This window comes from Haliotis asinina, chromosome 12 (genome assembly GCF_037392515.1).
Source record: "Haliotis asinina isolate JCU_RB_2024 chromosome 12, JCU_Hal_asi_v2, whole genome shotgun sequence".
Lineage (NCBI taxonomy): Eukaryota > Metazoa > Mollusca > Gastropoda > Lepetellida > Haliotidae > Haliotis > Haliotis asinina.
The window spans coordinates 50,291,966-50,315,560 of record NC_090291.1 but is presented as its reverse complement, the minus strand read 5'-3'; the positions used below and the strand labels follow the sequence as shown (position 1 = coordinate 50,315,560).

General features: G+C 42.1%; 1 protein-coding gene across 2 annotated transcripts in view; it reads left to right on the top strand.

Moving 5' to 3' along the window:
* Window positions 1–21,879, top strand: part of LOC137258069 (hemicentin-1-like) — a 48,774-nt gene extending 26,895 nt beyond the window's left edge. The window contains exons 2-12 of one of the 2 annotated variants that reach the window (XM_067795621.1): window positions 3,405–3,527; window positions 6,986–7,183; window positions 9,633–9,824; window positions 12,150–12,341; window positions 13,716–13,904; window positions 15,041–15,244; window positions 15,976–16,132; window positions 16,716–16,870; window positions 18,141–18,278; window positions 19,264–19,418; window positions 20,467–21,879. In XM_067795621.1, the coding sequence (XP_067651722.1) occupies window positions 3,405–3,527; window positions 6,986–7,183; window positions 9,633–9,824; window positions 12,150–12,341; window positions 13,716–13,904; window positions 15,041–15,244; window positions 15,976–16,132; window positions 16,716–16,870; window positions 18,141–18,278; window positions 19,264–19,418; window positions 20,467–20,622 (1,859 nt within the window). In that variant the 3' untranslated portion in view covers window positions 20,623–21,879. The remainder of the gene's footprint in view (window positions 1–3,404; window positions 3,528–6,985; window positions 7,184–9,632; window positions 9,825–12,149; window positions 12,342–13,715; window positions 13,905–15,040; window positions 15,245–15,975; window positions 16,133–16,715; window positions 16,871–18,140; window positions 18,279–19,263; window positions 19,419–20,466) is intronic. The other variant, XM_067795620.1, reaches the window with a different exon arrangement.
* Window positions 21,880–23,595: the final 1,716 nt, after the last annotated feature.

The window sequence follows — 23,595 nt, the reverse complement described above, 5'->3', positions numbered from 1 at the left end:
CCCTGAGCTGATGATGAGCCTTACCGGCCTGACTGTGCCAGGATCACCCGAACCCTCTCTGCTCCATTTCTCTCTTAATCTGTAAAATACCAGTGACAATTTCCACACACTCGTGCATGTTGTAGCGCTAGCACCTTATCAGCGTTGAAGAACCAAGCTGTCTGTGAAGCGCTAGAAAGTTATTAGTCAAATGACGTCTCCCATCGGATACCCCTATTCTGCTGTGTGAACAGAGGCAAATTTGAACAAACGCTACGCTTTTGTAGAAAAGCTGTAATACTCTAAATACTCCAAGTATATTGGAGTATTTCAGATTGGCAAGCACACTAAATATGAAGTTAGCGTGGAATTTTTTTCTTATGGGAAGAAAAGGCACATTGTTGCTGCAATGTATGTCAAACGATTTCTGGGCACCACCTGGTGTTCTATGTACAACCCCGTTATTACGGACGCTCCGCATTCCGGACAGCAGCCTCCAAGGACGTTAACATTGCTAACTGAACAGTTCCCTCTAGACAACAGTCTGCAGGGGCTCAAAAATCCAATCGCCCGACGCTCGGGACAAGTCACTTTTCATCTGGGGCAATATAATCATGGTGTCTTACTTGTCCACGGGCTACTAGATAATTTCGGCTTACGGTTTCAAACAGCAAATAAATCAGGATAATCACTTTATTTCACATCTGCTCAATATGTACCTATTAAATTTCACAATGATCATGAAACAGAGTTATCTTTCTTTGCTATTTATCGCCTCTCAGTAAATAGTCCACTAAACATTAACCATATACCACATTGACTTATTCTTTCATAATTACGGCAACATGATTATGTCATAAAAATCAGGTCAATAAAAAGCTACTCTCTTAAACTCATGGCTACAATGTAGGAAGCCAATTTCAAAATATCAGAACGTTAGTGAACGAAAAGAAATGTTTCGTAGTTTAAGATGACAGAATCAGGTATCCTTGGGAATAAGAACGCCTAGTTGTAAGCATGGTTATAAGATAGACAAACATATGACCAGTTTATGCTAACAAACCCGCTGTTGTTGAGAGCACATCACTGCGTGGGAATGGTTACTGGAGACGGTTCACTGGTTGTATTTCGTACACAGTACACACGGAGAGCTTGAGTACTCAAGAGAAGTACAATGCCAGGGCATATGCATGTTGTATTGTCAATACAACATTGACAAGCGCTGTACAACATGTAGTGAGCGTGTGTTTGCCAACATGCACTGATAACTTTACGAACATTTAAACACTATAAAAACACCCATTGCTGCTCACATGTTTAATGACCTCAAAGATATGACACGTTTGAATAAATATTTGGGTTTGGGTCTATTCGCTAAAATCTTTGCTGGAAGATCTACTCCATGCCCCTAAAGTGTCATGGGTGTTTCGCTTGTGTTGATGTTATTTTCGGTTGCCTTCTTGTTTTCTTTCGAGTCAGCAAAATGTCCACGAAGTCCTGTAAACAAACCAATCGGTATCATATAAACTAGCCGCCGACAATTTAAGTAACCTCCAACTTTGTTAGGATGGGTGGGTGAGTTTAGTTTTACACTGTTTGTAGCAATGTTCCAGCAATGTCACGTCAGGGGACACCAGAAATGGGCTTCACACCTCATACCCATGTGGGGAATTGAATCCGAGTCTGCATAGCGACAAGCGAATGCATTAACTGCTAGGCTACTCAATATATATATATATATATATATACTACAGATGCTTGTATTGACAATATGTTCCGGGACAGTTTTAAGAAGTCATGTGCACAGCCTTCACTGTCAAAACAGATCCCCCAAAATATTCATGAACCCTGACTTTTGTCTTCAGAGTGACTCTATTCGCATAGAGACAATAATGTTTTCGTGATTTTTTTGTTACTTCTGTCAGTAAATACTTTTACATTTCTAATCACAATAAAACTCTTTTTTATTTTTCGACAGTTCTTTTCTGTTCATCTCAGCACGACTTTAACAGAAATTATGGAAAAAGGCGTCTGCGTGTTGAGGACACCAGAAATACACGAAGCCTCACAGTCTGTACTAAAGCAGAACCAGATTCGTAAAACAGTAACCTTGAAGTATTGTAGTGTGTCATGAAATTAATGTCATGCTCTGTATAGCTGTACCATATCCAGTCAATGTAAACTCCTTCCAGGAGAGGCCTATGGACGCTTTCACAATCGTCTAGTTTTATACTTACCTGTCGTGAAGTACAGATACATACTCAGCACAGCATGCCTCTTCCTGACCTTACTGTTTGATTAATACATTAGAGCATATAGACCTTCCCCATTACCGTGTAGGGAGCCGCGCCCTCAGCAAACTGTCTGATTACTCATGCGATCACAACACAGTCTCTTAAAGCACCACCGCCACAATGTACATCAACTACTGGGAGTAAAGTATGAGCTGAAATGGACTTCACACTCAGTACACATGTGGGGAATCAAACCCGGGTCTTCGGTGTGACGAGCGAACGCTTAATCCACTTGGCTACACTACCGTCACTGGTCTGTACATGATGATTTGAGCTATTTTCATTGACGCAATATCCTTTCAAAAGCAGTCAGGTATATTCCTTGTTGCAATATTGCGGGTGAAAAGGTTTTTTTTCCCGTTTCAAAAAACAGCATTATATTTAAATCATGACGCGACAGCTAGTAGGAAAGCTGAAATTGTTGGGATATTAAATAGTTCCCCAGGTACACTCAAATATCAATCAAATATCTCTCTCAAATGTCGTCCAAATATAACCCTCCAATATAGATCAAATATAGCCCTCTAATTTGATCAAATATAGTTCTCAAGTATCGATAGAATATACCCTTCAAATATCGATAACATATAACCCTCGAATATCGATCAAATATAACTGTCTGCCATTACAGATGTAGTACCGGGATACAGTGTATCAGTGCAGATACAAACGCATGCTGATACAAACGTATTGGAAATATATTAGTAAAGGGTGAGTGAGTGAGTTTAATTTTACGCCGCACTTAGCAATATTCCACCTATATGGCGGCGGTTTGTAGATAATTGAGTCTAGACCAGACAACCCAGTGATCAACAACATGAGCATCGATCTGCGTAATTGGGAACCGATGACATGTGTCAGCCAAGTCAGCGAGCCTGACCACCCCATCCCGATAGTCGCCTCTTACGACAAGCATAGTCGCCTTTTATGGCAAGCATGGGTTGCTGAAGGCCTATTCTACCCCGGGACCTTCACGGATCTATTTGTAAACGTACCAAGAGATGTTTAAACGAAACATGTCAGTGACAGACTGGTCAACACTACCTACAGGATGGTATCTAATTAGGAGCACTGTGTGGGGTTCATGTGTTGATAAAGACTACCAATATTACAGTATCTCTTTTGTTTCAGTGTGTCCGATCCTAGAGCAACACTTTTGCGATGACATAGTACGTGACCAAACCGTCCCCGAGTGCCAGATCAACATAGTGGCTAACGCCGTTCTGGGCATCTGCAACTGTGCATCGACGCCAGGTACGTGCATTCTCTGAGACTCTCCTGTCTCTCTCAACATTGGTGCTGAGGGGTTGGTGTTGAGTGACGGAGAGTACGGGATGACAGAGTGTGTGGGGTGACGGTGAGTATTGCCGGACGGACGGTGGGTGTTGGGTGGCAGTGGGTGGGGTGACAGTGGGTTAGGTGACAGTGGGTGTTGGGTGGCAGTGGGTGTGGGGTGACAGTGGGTGTTGGGTGACAGTGGGTGTTGGGTGGCAGTGGGTGTGGGGTGACAGTGGGTGTTGGGTGGCAGTGGGTGTGGGGTGACAGCGGGTGGGGTGGCAGTGGGTGTGAGCTGACGTGAATGTTGGATGATGGTGGGTGATGGATGACGGTGGGTGTCACTTTACAGTGTTGGGTAGCGGTAAGCGTGGGGTGACATCAGTGGTGGATGACGGTGGGTGTGGGGTGACCGTCGTGTATGAAGTGTATAGCGATGGATATCAATGAGTAAACATTGTCTGATATGCTGTTTTTCATGCTTTGCGTCAACAGCCATGCGTCATGCTTTGCTTCAGGTGTCAGGCTTTGCGTCAAGTGACATGCTTTGTGTTATGGGTCATACTGGGCGCCAAATGTCACGGGCTTGTTCCTCATGAGTACGTCACACTTGCGTCCAGCGTTGCGTTAAATCAAACACAAATGCACCTCCCAACTTTTCGCCACTGCCGTGCAGTCAATGGTCATTTCCGAGTATTGCATACATCAACTAAGGAGGGTCAAGATACCCGTTCAAATGCAAGTTCAAGATCACACACGAAGATAACATATTGTTCATTCTCATGACCTCATGTTTCACCTGAAAAGAGAACTATTTTCACAACCTGTTTTGTTCCTAAGTCGTTTTAGTCTCCCTGAAGACACCCGAAGAGACGTTATCTGTCAACATAAATGGACATAATACCTTTCCCAAGCCAAATCATGGAAATTATATTCTGTAATCCTGAACAAAACTGCGCGCAAAACAGCGGTTCAAAGTACAGATGGTGAACTGAATTAAAGTCATATCGTCAGCAGTTGAGGCACAGTATATCATCAGTTGTTTTGGTCAGCATTGCATATATTAACAGCGATAAACTACACCACTGTGCGCAACATTACATAACTGTAAATGTAAATAATGGTCATAAAAATGCAGAATGCATAGAGATTTTTGGCTTAATATGTTGGTAAAGAGCATAATTTACAGTCAGTATACAAGCACGGTAACCCCTTCTTCAATGATGAAATCCAAGTGAATAAAATCCTTTACAAAATGGTCGGAAAAACCATTTAGCCCCTAATTCACAATGTAGGGATTTGCAATAACATTGTAGCCTGAAGGGCGTCAGTAGCGCACCGCACATGTCGCAGAACGCCGTTTGATAGCATAAATACACAAGATTTAAACCATTAAAAACATGTTTGTTTTAAGCATGTAGTGAAATATACAAACTCAGGCCGAGTGTGACAACTCAAGGATTCGGATCATGTTACCCCGGCGCAGTGAAGAGCCCTATTTCTATCACTGTGCGTAAGTTGTGACTGTTTGGGTTTTCAGCGGTGGTTGTCAATGGCAACTGGGGTGAATGGTCGGATGTTGTGTGGTATCCGTGCACTGTGTCTTGTGGAGTCGGCACAGAGACTTACACCCGTTCAAGGCTGTGCAACAACCCTGCCCCCCAAAATGGGGGCGCTACTTGTAATGGAGACAACGCTATAGGCCCATTTACTCGCGCCTGCTCTAGACCAGCATGTTCAAGTAAGATATAGTGTATCACCGCATTTACAAGTGAGATATAGTGTATAACCCACCCTCCTGTAATCCTGCATTGACAAGTGAGATATAGTGTATAACCCACCCTCTTGTAATCCTGCATTGACAAGTGATATATAGTGTATAACCCACCCTCTTGTAATCCTGCATTGACAAGTGAGATATAGTGCATAACCCACCCTCTTGTAATCCTGCATTGAGAAGTGATATATAGTGTATTACCCACCCTCTTGTAATGATGCATTTACAAGTGATATATAGTGTATAACCCACCCTCTTGTAATGATGCATTTACAAGTAAGATTTAGTGTATAACCCACACTCTTGTAATCCTGCATTGACAAGTGATACATAGTGCATAACCCACCCTCTTGTAATCCTGCATTTACAAGTAAGATTTTGTGTATAACACACCCTGGGGATGAAGATTTTGTGGATATCAACTTCTTTATATGAGAACACAACGTTTCGGAGTTAATGCTTACTCCTTCACCTGATGACCTGATGAAGGAGTAAGAATTAACTCCGAAACGCTATGTTCTCATAATAAAGAAGTTGATATCCATAAAATCTTCATCCCTATGTATTTCACTTCTAAATGCCCTTCAAGGACTTATAACCCACCCTCTTGTAGTCCTGCATCTACAAGTAAGATATAGTGTATAACCCACCCTCTTGTAATCCTGCATTTACAAGTCACCCTCTTGTAATCCTGCATTTACAAGTGATATATAGTGCTTAACCCGCCCGCTTGCAATCATCTACAAGTAAGGTATAGTGTACGACCCATCCTCTAGTAATCCTGCACGTATACGTAAGATATAGTGTTATAACCCACAGCTTGTCATGCTATTCGCTGTCACTGGTTGTGTTGTATGCGAGTATGTGATAATGATGTTGTAATCTTCTGTACGCCCACGTTTAGGGTAGAAATGTTAACTGACACGTGTACAAGCTGGATATATATCATAGAATTATCTAGTTAACCAACACGTGCACAAGCTGGATCTGTATCTCCTGATCCTTTAGTTAACCAACACGTAGCTACACGGGTTGGATATATATCTCAAGATCATTTAGTTAACCAACACGTAGCTACACAGGTTGGATATATATCTCAAGATCATTTAGTTAACCAACACGTAGCTACACAGGTTGGATATATATCTCAAGATCATTTAGTTAACCAACACGTAGCTACACAGGTTGGATATATTAGACTTGATCCTTTAGTTCTGTTTATTTTCACACAATGCTCTGGCGTGCTGTGACATGCAATAAAAGAATGTATTCAGAGATAACGATATTGCCATTACATTACGGTTAAAGATTTAGTAAGAAGTGAGTGAATCATCGACGTCGAGGATATTGGTTGAGGGTATTGGTTGAGGGTATTGGTTGAGGGTATTGGTTATACCATGAGATACGACACATCCTGGTCGAGGACATCTGAAATCCAAGCTGATTTAACCTAGACATCATTCACAGCAACCTTTAACTCGATCTACTTCATCGTCTTAAACACAGATATATTGATAATCAACGGATAATCAATGGTTACATATGAATCTTGTTGTGGGAAAAATATATGTGTGTCTGCCAATAGCACATTGGATGTTTGGGGTCCAGATAGCTACCAGATCTGCCCATTTGATTATCTCTGTATGATGTATACTTCAAGGCGAGCCAGTTAATGGCGGATGGAGTGCATGGAGCGAGACGCTGATTTCCGGGTGTACCGCCACGTGTGGTGGGGGTACGGAGGTCTTCTCGTTGAGCCGGGAATGTAACAACCCGAGCCCTGCTAACGGAGGATTGACTTGCGAGGGACAGGCAACCGGAACGAGGACCGACATTTGCAATACTCAAGCTTGTATTAGTAAGTTTATACTTGTTTGTGTACAGCTACATGTAGCAGTCACGGCGACCAGTAAATAGTCAAGTGTGATGTGGTAAAATAACTATTTGTCATTGAGTTTCTGTTGTTTCCTAGGTTTTGTTTCACACCGCACCCAGCAATTCTCCAGTCATGTGATACGGTCTGTTAATAATCTTTGGGCAACACAATCCAGTCGATTTACACAACTGGGAAACAATGACATGTGCCAACTGAGACCCACATAAGTTACTTGTCACCAGATCCGTGAAAATCCGGGTTAGAATATTGGCCTTCAATAATCCATGAATATCGTATAGCTGACTTGGTTCACACGTTATCGGTTCCCAGTTGCGCAGATCGATGTTCATGCTGTTGATCACTGGACAGTCTGGTCCAGACGCGATTATTTACAGACTGCTGCCATATAGCTGGAATATTACTAAATGCGACGTAAAACTAAACTCACTCACTACTCATCTACAGAGCAGAGTAACAGATGTTTAATTCTTACTCGAACGTAAAGAGTCAGCGAGTGCTGCTTTGTAAATACACCATTTAGATTAGGGCGGTGAACTTCATGCCGGAGGTGATGCAGGTCTCAAATAAACTATGTCAAGAGAGAAACGCAACCCCTGTCCTCAGATATTAAAAATTCGTTTGAATAAAGTTATTGCCTCCAAACACAAAGTGTATTTTATAGCTTATTTTGTCTCAACGCATGAATCGGTGAAGGTCCCGGGGTAGAATATGCCTTTAGCAACCCATGCTTGCCATAAACGGCAACTATGCTTGTCGTAAGAGGCGACTAACGGGATCGGGTGGTCAGGCTCGCTGACTTGGTTCACACATGTCATGGGTTCCCAATTGTGCAGATCGATGCTCATGTTGTTGAGCACTGAATTGTCTGGTGTAGACTCAGTTATTTACAGACCGCCGCCACATAGCTGTAATATTGCTAAGTGCGCCGTAAAACTAAACTCACTCACTCACTCAATGAAATGACCTTAGTGACTTCGCACCAAAAACACAAATGCAAGTACTAATCATCAAAATGGCAGTTAATGTAAAGGTGTATAAAAGTCCATGTGCTCTCGTATTTTATTCATTCATTTGTCGCCACGACTGAGTGCTGCCGACCGAAATCTCCCCATTGGTCGTCTTCAAGCCGGAGAAAGTTTTGGAACTGTTACACGGCACCTAAATGTTCACAAAACAACGATATCCCGACTTTGAAGCCGCTGCAACAACTTGAATTCGAACAACGATCGCCATCAACGAGAAGTGTAAGGCCAAGAATCACGACAGGGGCTTCAAGATCAGTGCAGCCGTGTCCATCACCTGCGTAATCGACATGCCCTACCAACCGTGACTGCCACACAAATACCAGGTTTGAAGAGTGTGTCAGCTCAAACGATTAGGAACTTTCTGAAAGAACGAGTTTACGTGCCTGCAGACCAGTTTTTGGACCTGTACTACGCCCTCTACATCGACACCTACGACTCAGGTGGTGCAACAGCGTAAGGGTGTGGACTTTACAAAACTGGAGGCTCACCTGGTTTTCTGATGAATCACGTTTCTTTTGCAACGTCACGACGGAAGACTATAGGAGACGTTATGAACGTTTTGCGCCCATCTGCGTCCGACACGTGGACAGATTTGACAGCCCAACGTTACATCAACGACGTGTTATAGCCTCACCTCCCGATTATGTCAATGTCTTGCCACGGCCCTCTAAATCACCAGACATCAACCCTACTGAACACTTGTGGAATACTCTGGAACGATACGTACGTCAGCCGCCGCCACAAACGCTGCAACAGCTAACCGCTGCACTGCAGGAGTGGAGAGCCATTCCCCAGGAGAGAATCCGGCGTCGTATCCGTTCTTGTCCGTGGAAATTCCGTGCAATGAATGCAGCTCGTAGTGCTCATTTGCGATACTGCGAAAGGCGCCCCCTGGTGACAAAGTGGTGTCTGTGAGATGACCTTTGAAATGCCAGTTTTAAACATGTCCATCTTGGTTATTACTCTGCCAAATTTCTGACTTCTGCCTTAAATAATAAAAATGTTGTGTCGTCCTAAAACTAAAGATTAAAATCTCTAAAATACAGAATTTTTTGTGAGAGTTTATTTATCACTATGGTTCCGACAATCGTAGATACATGATAGAAGTAAACCGGGAGTCGAACATCGAACTGCGACGCCTTAGACTACTTAGCCACCCGAGTTTAGTTTTAGGCCGCTATTAGTCATATATTCCTGGAACATCACGGTAGGGAACACCAGAAATTGGCTTCACACATTGTACCCATGCAGAAGATCGACCCCGAATCTTCGGCGTGACGAGCGGACGCTTTAACCACTAGGCTACCCCATCACCCCGGAATGTAGCAGAAGATTAGCCTGAGTGTGCATGTGACATTCTGACACTGACTGTGCGTGTGTTCCAGATGATGGTAACTGGGGACCTTGGGGAGCCGAGGTTGCCGTGACGACCTGCAATGCTACATGTGGGGGCGGACAGATGCTATACCGTAGGACACGTTCATGCAACAACCCCGCCCCGTCACCTGGGGGACAGGACTGTGTTGGATCGTCGACACTTGATGTCAGCAGGGCCTGCAATGAACAAGGATGTCCAAGTAGGTACAGGTAGTCAGCGACGCTGATGGGTGGGTCTGTCGTTGTTGGGTTGGGGTTAAGGTTGGTGACAGCTGATAACAGAGATCAGTTTCATATCGTTTGATGGGCTCTTGTTGATGATGGAGTTCATGTCAGTGGGGAGGATTTGGTTGATCACGGGCTGCATTGTGTCTATAGTTAACTGACTATGACATTAGATTTATTATTCAATGATATGTATCGGGCTGAAATTGAGTAAGGGTCAATAATAAGGGTTTCCAAGGATGTCCAAGTACGTACATTGTGTGTTATTAGTGAGGGCTGATGTCGACTGGCGAGTTGTTGAATATCTAAGGCCAGTGTTGAATGAGTTGTGTTATTTAGGGCTAATGTTGAGTGGAAGATTTAAGAGGCTAAGGTCAATGCTGAATCAGCTGTGTTGTCTAGGAGTAATGCTGGGTGGAAGTTGTTGAGGAGCTAACGTCAATAGTAAATGATTTGTATTGTTGGTGAGCGCTGATGTTGAGTATCGAGGTGGTGAGGAGCTAAAGTCAGTGTTAAATGAGTGTTATTTAGGGCTAGTGTTGGGTGGAGGTTTATAAGGAGCTACAGTCAATACTGAATGATTTGTTGTTGGTGAGGACTAATGTTAGCTGGAAGTTGTTAACAGGCTAATGTCAATGCTGAATGATTTGTATTGTTGGTGAGAACTAATGTTAGATGGAAGTTGTTAAGAGGCTAAGGTCAATGTTGAATGATTTGTATTGTTGGTGAGGACTAATGTTAGATGGAAGTTGTTAAGAGGCTAAGGTCAATGCTGAATGATTTGTATTGTTGGTGAGGACTAATGTTAGATGGAAGTTGTTAAGGGGCTAAAGTCAATGCTGAATGATTTGTATTGTTGGTGAGGACTTATGTTAGATGGAAGTTGTAAAGAGGCTAAGGTCAATGTTGAATGATTTGTATTGTTGGTGAGGACTTATGTTAGATGGAAGTTGTTAAGAGGCTAAGGTCAATGCTGAATGGTTTGTATTGTTGGTGAGCACTAATGTTAGATGGAAGTTGTTAAGAGGCTAAAGTCAATGCTGAATGGTTTGTATTGTTGGTGAGGACTAATGTTAGATGGAAGTTGTTAACAGGCTAAGGTCAATGCTGAATGGTTTGTATTGTTGGTGAGGACTAATGTTAGATGGAAGTTGTTAAGAGGCTAAAGTCAATGTTGAATGATTTGTATTGTTGGTGAGGACTAATGTTAGATGGAAGTTGTTAACAGGCTAAGGTCAATGCTGAATGGTTTGTATTGTTGGTGAGGACTAATGTTAGATGGAAGTTGTTAAGAGGCTAAAGTCAATGTTGAATGATTTGTATTGTTGGTGAGGACTAATGTTAGATGGAAGTTGTTAAGAGACTAAAGTCAATGTTGAATGATTTGTATTGTTGGTGAGGACTAATGTTAGATGGAAGTTGTTAAGAGGCTAAAGTCAATGCTGAATGATTTGTATTGTTGGTGAGGACTAATGTTTGATGGAAGTTGTTAAGAGGTTAATGTCAATGTTGAATGATTTGTATTGTTGATGAGGACTAATGTTAGATGGAAGTTGTTAACAGGCTAATGTCAATGCTGAATGATTTGTATTGTTGGTGAGGACTAATGTTAGATGGAAGTTGTTAAGAGGCTAAGGTCAATGTTGAATAATTTGTATTGTTGGTGAGGACTAATGTTAGATGGAAGTTGTTAAGAGGCTAAGGACAATGTTGAATAATTTGTATTGTTGGTGAGGACTAATGTTAGATGGAAGTTGTTAAGAGGCTAAAGTCAATGCTGAGTGATTTGTATTGTTGGTGAGGACTAATGTTAGATGGAAGTTGTTAAGAGGCTAAGGTCAATGTTGAATGATTTGTATTGTTGGTGAAGACTAATGTTAGATGGAAGTTGTTAAGAGGCTAAGGTCAATGCTGAATGGTTTGTATTGTTGGTGAGGACTAATGTTAGATGGAAGTTGTAAAGAGGCTAAGGTCAATGTTGAATGATTTGTATTGTTGGTGAGGACTAATGTTAGATGGAAGTTGTTAAGAGGCTAAGGTCAATGTTGAATGGCTAGGGCTAATGTTGTGTGGAGTGGTTGATATCGGGCTGAGGTCAATGTTTGTGGTGCTGTTGCTGGCTTGGCCGTGGTGGATATACGTTGTTGTCGGGAGAGTATCTTGTTGTAGATTCGAGCGCTAAATTGTCAAAATAGCATTACTTAGCAACACAATCGTGACGTCGAGCTTCCTTGATCTGTCAGATCGTTGAATGGGCTGACGTGTAGTAACGTGTAACTGTGACTGTGTGTGTGTTCCAGATGACGGTAATTGGGGACCTTGGGGAGCCGAGGTTGCCGTGACGACCTGCAATGCTACATGTGGGGGCGGACAGATGCTATACCGTAGGACACGTTCATGCAACAACCCCGCCCCGTCACCTGGGGGACAGGACTGTGTTGGATCGTCGACACTTGACGTCATTAGGACCTGCAATGAACAAGGATGTCCAAGTAGGTACAGGTAGACAGCGACGCTAATGGGTGGGTCTGTCGTTGTTGGGTTGGGGTTAAGGTTGGTGACAGCTGATAACAGAGATCAGTTTCATATCGTTTGATGGGCTCTTGTTGATGATGGAGTTCATGTCAGTGGGGAGGATTTGGTTGATCACGGGCTGCATTGTGTCTATAGTTAACTGACTATGACATTAGATTTATTATTCAATGATATGTATCGGGCTGAAATTGCGTAAGGGTCAATAATAAAGGTTTTGTGTTGTTAGTTATGGCCATTGGGTGGGGTGTTGATAAGGTCGATGGTGAGAGTTTTGTGTTGTTAGTTATGGCTATTGGGTGGGAAGTTGATAGGGTCGATGTTGAGGGTTTTGTGTTGTTAGTTATGGCTATTGGGTGGGAAGTTGATAGGGTCGATGTTGAGGGTTTTGTGTTGTTAGTTATGGCTATACGGTGGGGTGTTAATAGAGTCGATGTTGAGGGTTTTGTGTTGTTAGTTATGGCTATTGGGTGGGAAGTTGATGGGGTCGATGTTGAGGGTTTTGTGTTGCTAGTTATGGCTATTGGGTGGGAAGTTGATAGAGTCGATGTTGAGGGTTTTGTGCTGTTAGGTATGGCTATACGGTGGGGTGTTGATAGAGCCGATGTTGAGGGTTTTGTGTTGTTAGTTATGGCTATACGGTGGGGTGTTGATAGAGTCGATGTTGAGGGTTTTGTGTTGTTAGTTATGGCTGTGCGGTGGGGTGTTGATAGGGTCGATGTTGAGGGTTTTGTGTTGTTAGTTATGGCAAATATTGGGTGGGGTGTTGATAAGGTCGATGGTGAGAGTTTTGTGTTGTTGGTTATGGCTATTGGGTGGGAAGTTGATAGGGTCGATGTTGAGGGTTTTGTGTTGTTAGTTATGGCAAATATTAGGTGGGGTGTTGATAGGGTGGATGGTGAGAGTTTTGTGTTGTTATTTATGGCTATTGGGTGGGAAGTTGATAGGGTCGATGTTGAGGGGTTTGTGCTGTTAGTTATGGCAAATATTGGGTGGGGTGTTGATAGGGTGGATGGTGAGAGTTTTGTTTTGTTAGTTATGGCTATAGGGTGGGAATTCGATATGGTCGATCTTGAGGGTTTTGTGTTGTTGGCCGGAGCATGGTTATGTGGAGAATTCCTGGTTAAGGATGAGTGTTTTCAAGTCAATACATCATTACACTTAATAAAATCTACCATATTAACTTTGAGCTCCTAAATGACTGCAAGAGTAGTATGATCCCCTGAGAACTGATAAAATTGATAAAACGATGCGCCACTGAGATTGACATCCAGTGATCGAGGGAAAACAAAGCGCCTTTTATTATCATCTGTTGGTTTTGTTGTTTGTGTCAGTTGATGGGATGTGGAGTGAATGGAGTACGTCATCGACTAGCACTTGCTCGGTGTCTTGTGGCGGTGGTACCCAAATCAGGACTGACCGTAGGTCGTGTAACAGTCCACCCCCGTCTAACAATGGCGCTCTTTGCGACGGTGATGCCGAACGGAATACAACCTTGATCTGTAACACAGCAGAATGTAGTCGTGAGTATAAACAATACTGTTACTTTTTCCCATGTCCGGTATAAAGGTCGTTGTTCGATATATTTCTGTGCAATATCTGAAACGTATTGTAGATCGGTAGAGTGATAATATGTTGACATCATGTGAGAAAGAATCAGTTTTTGCAGAGATAACTGCATGGCATTGTAATGCACCTTGTAACATCTTTCTGTTTTGGGGTGGGGGGAGGGGGGTGGTATGTTTTCGTTTTGTTTTGGTTTTTTTTTATTATTTTTTTTGTAATAAACTTCCAATATTCTAGCTGATTCAAATTGCTGACGTTCCAATGAGATATGAACAAACTAACGTTTTCTTCATTTTCCGACAACGATCGGATTATTGGAATAAGTTTGATCAATGGTCGAAATTCTCAATATCAGATCAGATACCACTGGACTAAAAATAATAAAATAGCCACGATGATTACGTGAATGCACCACTGAAGAGCAAGGACGGCTCGAAATGTTCACGAAAATAATTTCCCAAAATGAAAAGGTTTTGGGGTTATATTCAAATTTCATAAAACAGTTGAGCATAGCTTCAACTTGCCGGGGCGGTGGGGTAGCTTGGGGATTAAGGCGTTCTGTCGGCGACGCCGGCGTTCTGGGTTCGATTCCCCACGCGGGCAAAATGTGTGGAACCCATGTCTGGTGTTCCCCGCTGTGATATTCTTTACACCTTAGTACCAGTGCTTTATAATGGCCGTTTGCATAATTCAGCAAGCGAGGAAGGTGGCAACTACTGACGACATCGTGAATATTTGAACAAATTTCAGCAACGAAAACGTTGAAGGGACTAAATACTTTCGAATAATCCAATGTTCGACACAACACGCTGTTGTATTCAGTATTGCCAAAAGCGGCGTTAAACACTACTCACTCACTCGACACTGTCACAAGATGATGGCTAAATACGAATATGCAGAGTCCAAAACTTAACTTCGGGACAACTGTAAGCTCGATACATCAGATTCAGTACCTGAGTACATTGATGTGAATGTATTCTACATATACAGGATTGCACTGCAGAAACAGAGATGGAGGGTGGGGGGGAGTACCTGGATACCGATGTGATGCTAACGAAATGTGATTGAGAATAAATGATTTAACCATCTTCAGAGGTTCAGAACGGTGGATGGTCACCTTGGGTGGATGTCGCTGTAACTGAGTGCACGACACCTTGTGGAGGGGGACGACAAAACGTCACGAGGACACGCACGTGCACTGAACCGCCACCAATCAACGGACTGCCGTGCGAGGGATCTGGCACTGGAGCAACCTTTGAAAAGGCTTGCAACGCTGAAGACTCACAGATCTGCCCACGTAAGTGATGGACGAACTGTTGAAGGGGTTGGACGAGGGTGGGGCATATGGCCCCACAAAAAGTGAAATAGTGAAGAAATGTAGCTGTAGATTGTAGAGGTTTGTAGATGTTTTTCCTCACCTGTGAAAAACATCTCGACATGCTTAAACTAATGGTTAAAAAACATGAACAGTAAATTCATAAAAGAAGACTGGGGGAGGGTGTTGTAGATGAGGTAGGAGCAGCAGCAGTAGTAGTAGTAGTAGTAGTAGTAGCAGCAGCAGCAGTAGCAGTAGTGGGAGGAGAGGAGGGCGAGCAGTAGTAGTAGTAGTAGTGTGGTGGTAACAGTAGTAGTAGTAATAGTAGTAGTAGTAGTAGCAGTAGTAGTAGTAGCAGTAGCAGCAGCAGCAGTAGTAGTAGTAGTAGTAGTAGTAGCAGCAGCAGCAGCAGCAGTAGTAGTAGTAGTAGTAGTAGTAGCAGCAGAAGCAGAAGCAGCAGTAGCAGTAGTGGGAGGAGAGGAGGGCGAGCAGTAGTAGTAGTAGTAGTAGTAGTAGTAGTAGTAGTAGTAGTGTGGTGATAACAGTAGTAGTAGTAATAGCAGTAGCAGTAGTAGTAGCAGTAGTAGTAGTAGCAGTAGCAGCAGCAGCAGCAGCAGCAGCAGCAGCAGTAGTAGTAGTAGTAGTAGCAGCAGCAGTAGCAGTAGTACAGACAAATGTGTATTCGGTGATTATGTTTGTTGTTCCTGTTCCAGAGGAGGCCTGTTTGACCAGTCGCATTGTGGGTGGAACGGACGTGGACCCACCCTGCAAGTACCCCTTTATTGTAGGTGTGCGTCGGTTCGGATCCGCCTCCTGCGGGGGAACTCTGATTGGAGACAACAAAGTGATTACCGCGGCACACTGTGTGGTGTAAGTAGAGCTTTCACTGAGGGACTGTACCCGTGGAGATCCGGGTTAGAATCGGTCTTCAGCGTAACGTGCATGTCTTACTGTGGTCAAGCTCGGTAACTTGGTAGACACACGGTATCCCATGCTTACGCTGTTGATCACTGGATTGTCTGGTCCAGACTTGATTATTTACAGACCGCCGCCATTTAGCTGGAAGAGTGCTGAGTGTGGCGTCAAACAACCACGTGTTCTGGCATTCTGCTGATCAGGGCGTGCCTCGACAACCAGTCCACAGGCCCTCGTGTCACTGCCAGGATTGAAGATTCACGGTACAAAATGACCCCGACTTTAGATGCGTCACAGTACAATATGATACACTGTATCACAGTTCTATCATACATTGTACTGTGAAGCGTTTCAAGTCGGGGGTCATCTCAAAGCTTTTATAGTTTTTCCAAAACAAATTCTTTAGTCCTCACAATGACACGAGGGCATGTGAACCAGTCGAGGACTACCAGAACAGAAATGCTTCATACATGAAAATAATTATGTTCTCAAACCGGCGTTAAGCCCAGTTCAGTCATTTAGAGCTGCTTTGTTTCAGGGGCCTTCAAGCTAGTTCTGTGCAGGTAGAGGTAGGCAAGCACTGTTCTAGTACTGTGGGCAGTGCCAGCTACAACTCTCGTAATCCCAACATGGAGGTGATGGAGGTAGAGGAATTTGTTACACATCCCAACTTCGTCTCTGGATCCTTACTTTGTGAGTAACGTTGCTGTTTCGCCCTGGGTGTCGGGGGAAAATACGATATGTTGCTGCACGCCAATCCACAAAGGCTAAAAAAAACACCATATTATCGTGGATGTTGTTAAAATCGCTATTAGCTTGATTAGGAATCTGCTCTTCGAGTGAGTAAGTGAGTTCAGTTCGCTAACCAATATTCCAGCTAAAAGGCGGTGGTCTATAAATAATGTCTGAACCACACAATCCACTGATAAACAACCCGAGCATAGTAATACGCAACTGGGTTACGATAACAAGTGTCAGTCAAGTCTGCAAGATTGACCATTCGATCCCCTGGCATGGGTTACTGAAGATCAGTCCTAACATGGATTTTCACGGACCCCTTGCTCTTCGAGCAAACAGTATTTTTGTGCAAGGGCCGAGTAAAACACCGTGTGGTGCACTTTGGGTCGTTTTCATAAACATTTTACAGCTTTCCCAGACTACCTTATACTTGCTGAAACAAATCTTATCTGAGATTGAGGAAACTACATATAGAAATAGTTCTGTGAGTGTTAAGTGGTATTTCTGCGAATTTTCTCAGACATAGGATTTGGGAGGAACTCTTGATACCAGGGCCACGTTTCACAAAACTCTCGTAAGCCTAAAATTTCGTAACTTTTCTCGTGACATTCGTAATTACTATTCTGTAACATGGGAAATGTTATGAGAACAGATCTTGGGCTTGCGAGAGCTTTGTGAAACGAAGCGGCTTCGGGGTTCAAAAATCACATCGCCCGACGCCCAGGACAAGTCAGTTTTCATATCGGGCAATCAAATAATGGTATCTTACTTGTCCGTGGGCTACAAGGCTTACGGTTTCAAACTACATATACACTTGAATTTCATTTCATATCTGCTCAAAATGTCGCTATTAAATGTCACAATGATAATAAAGTAGAGTTATCTTTCTTATTTCTCAATAAATAGTCCACTAAACATTAACATCAAATATCATGTCGATGGTAATACATTTACGTCATAATTACGTCATCATGATTAGGTCATAACTCTGAGAGCAAGTGGAAAGTCAGGACAAATTTCTTTCTCAAAGTCACTTGCCCAGGGGCTCTTAAAATGGAAATTTAACCCCTTAATACGTTTATGAAACTGTTTCCCAAAAGAAATATACTTGGTGTTAAGAAAGAGATTATATTTTCAGTACGCGCCTCTAAATAAGTTTAAAGAGTACCCTCGCTAAGAGAAAGGGATGCGATCTTAATTAAGATATGCTATGTCTCTGTTGTAGTTTTCGATGTCGCCGTCTTGAAACTAAAGAAAAGTGTCATCACAACAAAATGTCGTCAACCTGTTCAAATGGCGCCCTCGTCCCAGGTGACGGTGACAGGGAGAACGTGCACTGTGATCGGATGGGGATCCCTTGTCTGTAAGTGTCCACGACGGCATTGTTGACATCGCCTTTCACATTGGTTCATCGGGAAGCCAGGGGTACATACCTCCAGTTGCATAGTACATATGTACCAGCTGAGGCCTTCATTGGAGGTGTCCATATCTGTATGTCTGTCTGAGCTAATATAGTTCAATTTATGACACAAAATAATACAGGATGAATGGTATATGACGTTTTTCATAAAATATGTTACGTACGCAAACGTACATCTCATTTGCATGCAATACTTTGTACCAGAAACGTACATTTTGACTTTGATAAATTTTCAAGGGGTAAACATCACAGGATTTACTCGCCAGTAAACTCGTCTATTTCGACATTTTCTTTTCACAGATGTTACGCAGAAGAATGCTCTTTCGGATCATTTTTCAAAAAGTGAAAAATGACAGTCACAGAATATTTAGCAATCACAGTATTCAAAACTACGAAATAAACGCCCCAAATCACTGTATTTCTATCTCCGTGAGCGCTAATTCCGTTAGCTTCATATTTGGTAGCAGTTGTGCAGAGAAACAGCACTGAAGTCGGCCGCAGAAAGCCAATTTCGAACCCGCACAACACGATGTCCCGTTTGAATGATAGAAATTGGACAAAATAATTTGACATCGAGCAACATTTACACATTGCCCAAACAAGATGACAGTCACGTGATGTGGAGGAACTAGAAAATCCAGTTTAATACCAATTCTGTTGGAGATTCCTTATTTCATGGCACATCAGTGACAAATGTCTGAAAAACCATGCAGGACATTGTCCTTTGACACTTACAAATCTAGAATTCGAACCGACGAATCTATGGCGCCTTAGAACAGATGATGGTGATACTAAAACATGTATGAATATATTTCTGATATTTTCCTGTTATATTTCATGTTATACCTACGGCGGCGTGTGTTTTGGTTTCATATATTGTCCTCTTTAGCCACGTGAGGAATATGTATGATGTTGCGTTGTATTGCAGACAATGGAGTTTCTGCCAGCGTTCTTCAGGAGGTAGACCTTGAGGTGTATGACTCTGAAGATTGTCGTAACACCTTTACCTCCACCGCATCAGCAGTTGACAACAACATCATTTGTGCTGCTAATGGCATTAGAGGCGGAGAGGATGCTTGTCGGGTAGGACAGATTGAACATAATGTTTCAGAGCAGGTTGTCTCTGTTGGCTACACTTTCAAAAGAACAATAGTGAAAACATACAGACAGGCAGTACAAGCACGCACGCACACACATACATATGAGAGAAAGGGAAACAGGATCAGAGGAAAATTCAAGTTTTCCTTTAATATTTTCCAGTTTTCATCACCAGCTATGAATAGCGCAAGTACAAATATATACAGAGAGGAAGGAATACAAGATCATAGGGACATTCAAGCTTTCCTTTCATATTTTCCACTTTTCATCACCAGCTATGAATAGCGCAAGCACACATATATACTGAGAGCAAGGAATGCAAGATAACAGGGACGTTCAAGCTTTCCTTTCATAGTTTCCACTTTTCATCACCAGCTATGAATAGCGCTGTGGTTATGAAACTGGACAGTGATAAAGGCACTCTGGCTTTTACCTCTGGTCCTTCATTTCTTTCTCTCAGTATATTTGATTAGTTTAGTATATACTGAGGAAAACACATGGTATCTCATTGAAGCACAAGTTTCTGTATTTTTGCAAGGTTTATTCACAAGCTGTGTAACGTGCGTGCTATCATGTGAAGCCTTATTTTTTTCCCTTAGTATATATCACAACCCTCTTGCAATGAGTAATAACCCGTGAAGATCCGGGTTACAATGGCCCCTGAATGCATGCCATAAGAGGCGACAAGGGACCGTTCAGAATTTATGTCTAAGGTGATGATGATTTTATGGAGAAGCATGTACAATGTGAATGACACCAACACCCCCGTTAAATAGTGAACGGTCCCTAGCGGTCACCGCCTCACTGACATTGGTTACATGCGCATCAATATTCCCCTAGTTCGTTGTTAAAATCGGTGCTCGCAACGTCAATCACTGGATTAACCGGTCAGGACTCGATTACCCTCTGGACGCCACCTTGCAACTAGAAATTGTTGAGTGTGGCAAAAGACAAAACAAACCTGCAAACATTCGGCAGTCGATTTCGTGTACATAGCACCTCCTCATAGCTTGTGCATCTTCCGTTGTTTCAGGGCGACTCCGGCAGCCCTTTAATCTGTCGGGACAACAACGAGTGGGTCGTGTACGGGATCGTCTCTAGTGGGTTTGAATGCGCCAGGCCCAATCAGGCTGGGCTCTACACAGAGGTGGCCGCCTTCCGGACGTGGATCGACAGCCAGTTTGTCTAGATTGCTTCTTTCGGAACACACTAGTCACACCATTTCAAATGAAAGCAGACGATGCGTTCCGATTGACAAGGAAGACATCGTTACTCCTGCCCAGCATCCGCTTACATGACATGGATATGAATCAGTAATACTGCACTAGACATTTGGTGTAAACCTTGTGTGGAGAACAAATATGAAGAAATAGTTACTATGATATGAATTTGAACATGTAAGTGATCTGTATAAATTCCACTTCGCAATATATCACACATCGAGACTTTCACTGATTAATGAAGTTTTTCAACGCTTCTCAACATCATTCGCGTCCTTCGTAACTACTCGTGTCACGGCAAGAGGCAAGTAGTTCCGAATGAATCCCGTTAGCATCACGACCATGCTCTCCGACATCTTTCTGTTTGTGAAGTTTCGACTGTCTCTCAAACGAATTTCGTCATGAGCACTTTCAAATCAGATAATATGCATCTATGTTTGAAATTCTCGTTTCGAGTGAGCAAAACATACCATCTTCACGCATCCCGAATGTGAATTTAAGCAGCCATAATCAATAAACAGTAATAATGTTTCCGTCATTATATTTTAGAATCAGGTCGTTTCTGAGCACCATCTGCACAGAAAACAAAACCACACATAAGCATCCTTTCATTTGGTTTGGGCTACCAAACTTCGCTCCCAGTCCTCCAGACATGACCTTTTATCTGGGGATTTGTTTCTGTTTGTACGTATCTCACTTATTGAGGTAAAAACGGAGTCCAGAAAAAGATGCGAATTTATTATTGTCTCAACACATAACTGGTTATCGCCAAATGTCTGTGCTCTAGAACCAAGTCTTTCAACATTTTTTGATTACTTCGTCGTCGGGAGAATTATTTTGTTAAAATGTTTATTTTTGTACAACGTAATATGTATACTTTGTCACATGATGTGATGACTTAGGTCACATGACATGCTTGCGCCTAATCAGTCATCAACATTTATGGATACAAATTAAAATACTGAACTGTAATGGGTGTCGCTTCTATGAGAAAGAACATGAGTATAGGTGACCGGCACTTGGGTGATTGGAACTGATTTTGTTGAGAAAGGCATTTTCAAGACGACTTATGTATATTATATTTTAAACGATAAATGCACTATACATGTGATCAGGTTTTTTTTAAAATAAATGTATTACCTAAAGGTGAATTATTGTGATTTAATCATTCTCACAGCTGACGAATTACTGTCTTCAACTCTAATAAATGTGGTAGTGTGCATGCATATACTCTCCTGTTGATTTTCGTAGCGATGAGAGAATTGAAAATAGGTCGTCGAGTACAGTTTGCGAACTGATTGACACAGTACATGAAGTTTCTTCGATTGGCAGGTCACAGATATGAGGACACACTTGGCAGTATTTTACGAATGCTTAACACACTTAAGGTGACTGCTATGAGGGGTTGTTGTCACAGGGGCCAAGCTAATTTGAAGTATAGGAGAAAACACGCCTCCGCGGTTTGGTAGACAATGTAAAACCATCGGGGTCGAGAAATCCGATCCCTTCGGTTTTACATTGTCTACCAAAACCGAGGAGGCGTGTTTTCTCTAACATGTATACTGTCAATGGTGGGTAATTACAATGTAGATGATCATTTAATGAAGCTACGTAACAATGACTGTTCATATAAAGCTAGGAAAAGTAAAACCTAGGAAGCGGTCTTACTAACGAAAAGTAAAACCTGTCCCTCCAAAACAAAAACCTCTAACGCGGTTGTTCTGGGAAAACAAGAGATGACTTAATATATAGTGAGAAAAACACTTTAGGTTTATATTTGTGATTCTACTGTTCGTCTTACACAGCATTCTGAGTCATGATACCATTCACAACTTATTAAAACATTCATCTTGATTAGATTACTAACTAATGTAATTGTCGCAAGTGACATAGTTAAAACCTCGTGTAATCATTAAATAAACAGTTGTATTGTTTAACTTATGTCATATTTGGGATAACACTTAGGAAAGTACAAAGCACTGTTGATTATGGGCATAAAATAAACACTTAATCACTCTGAGATGTTTAAATAAACAACACGGCGACTCTCTGTAATGTATGGGATTGGATCATGAGCTACTGCAAAAACATGCATTGTAAACACGAACAATATCGTTTAAATATTAACATTTCACGAATGCACATGTCCTAATGGTGATATATAGAAAGTTTCAAGTTTCTAGGTTAAACATGAAGAATGCAATCGTCGATTATCGGCAGATCATATCTTTTCAAGTAGACAAATACTGATTTTATGTCAAATATATTTCCATTTTTCCTATGTATGACAAACAGAGTTCATAGGTATCACCAGTAGTAGCCACTGTGAAAAGAGGAAGTCATTCAGATGAAAACTGAAGAAGTTGTACTAAAAGTAAACCTGATATTCAGTGAAGTGATCGCAGGAGTACAATGAACACATAATTCAGTGATCGGAAATTTGGAATATGCAGTGATCGGAAATTTCTGTACACTTATTCTCAAAAATTATAGAAAATATGAAATAACTAGGTTTTTCGATGTATATTTTCAGTCAGTTTCAGACCGAGCAACATGAATGACGGGGTTAGGTGTGGATATTGCCCTTCTATGGATGACCTTTCTGCAGTTGTCAATCACTGTGTGCAGAAACACGGAGATTTGAAAATAGAGACAATGACCATAACACTTAATAAAAACAAAGGCAGTAATTCATATTTACCAAGCGTACACGTATGACAATGTATATCAAGCCACCCCGAGGGTACTAAAAAGACATTACACATTTGCAAAAACAAAAAAATATCTAGGCATAGTACCTTAAGCCACAGCTAGTTCCCTAAGCAAGAAAGCGAAACAGAGACACATATCCAGGATGTATCGCCACAGTGTGAAAATCAATGATGTCATTTGGCGGAAATATGCTTCATACTCCGACTTTCCATTAACATACTCACAACTAC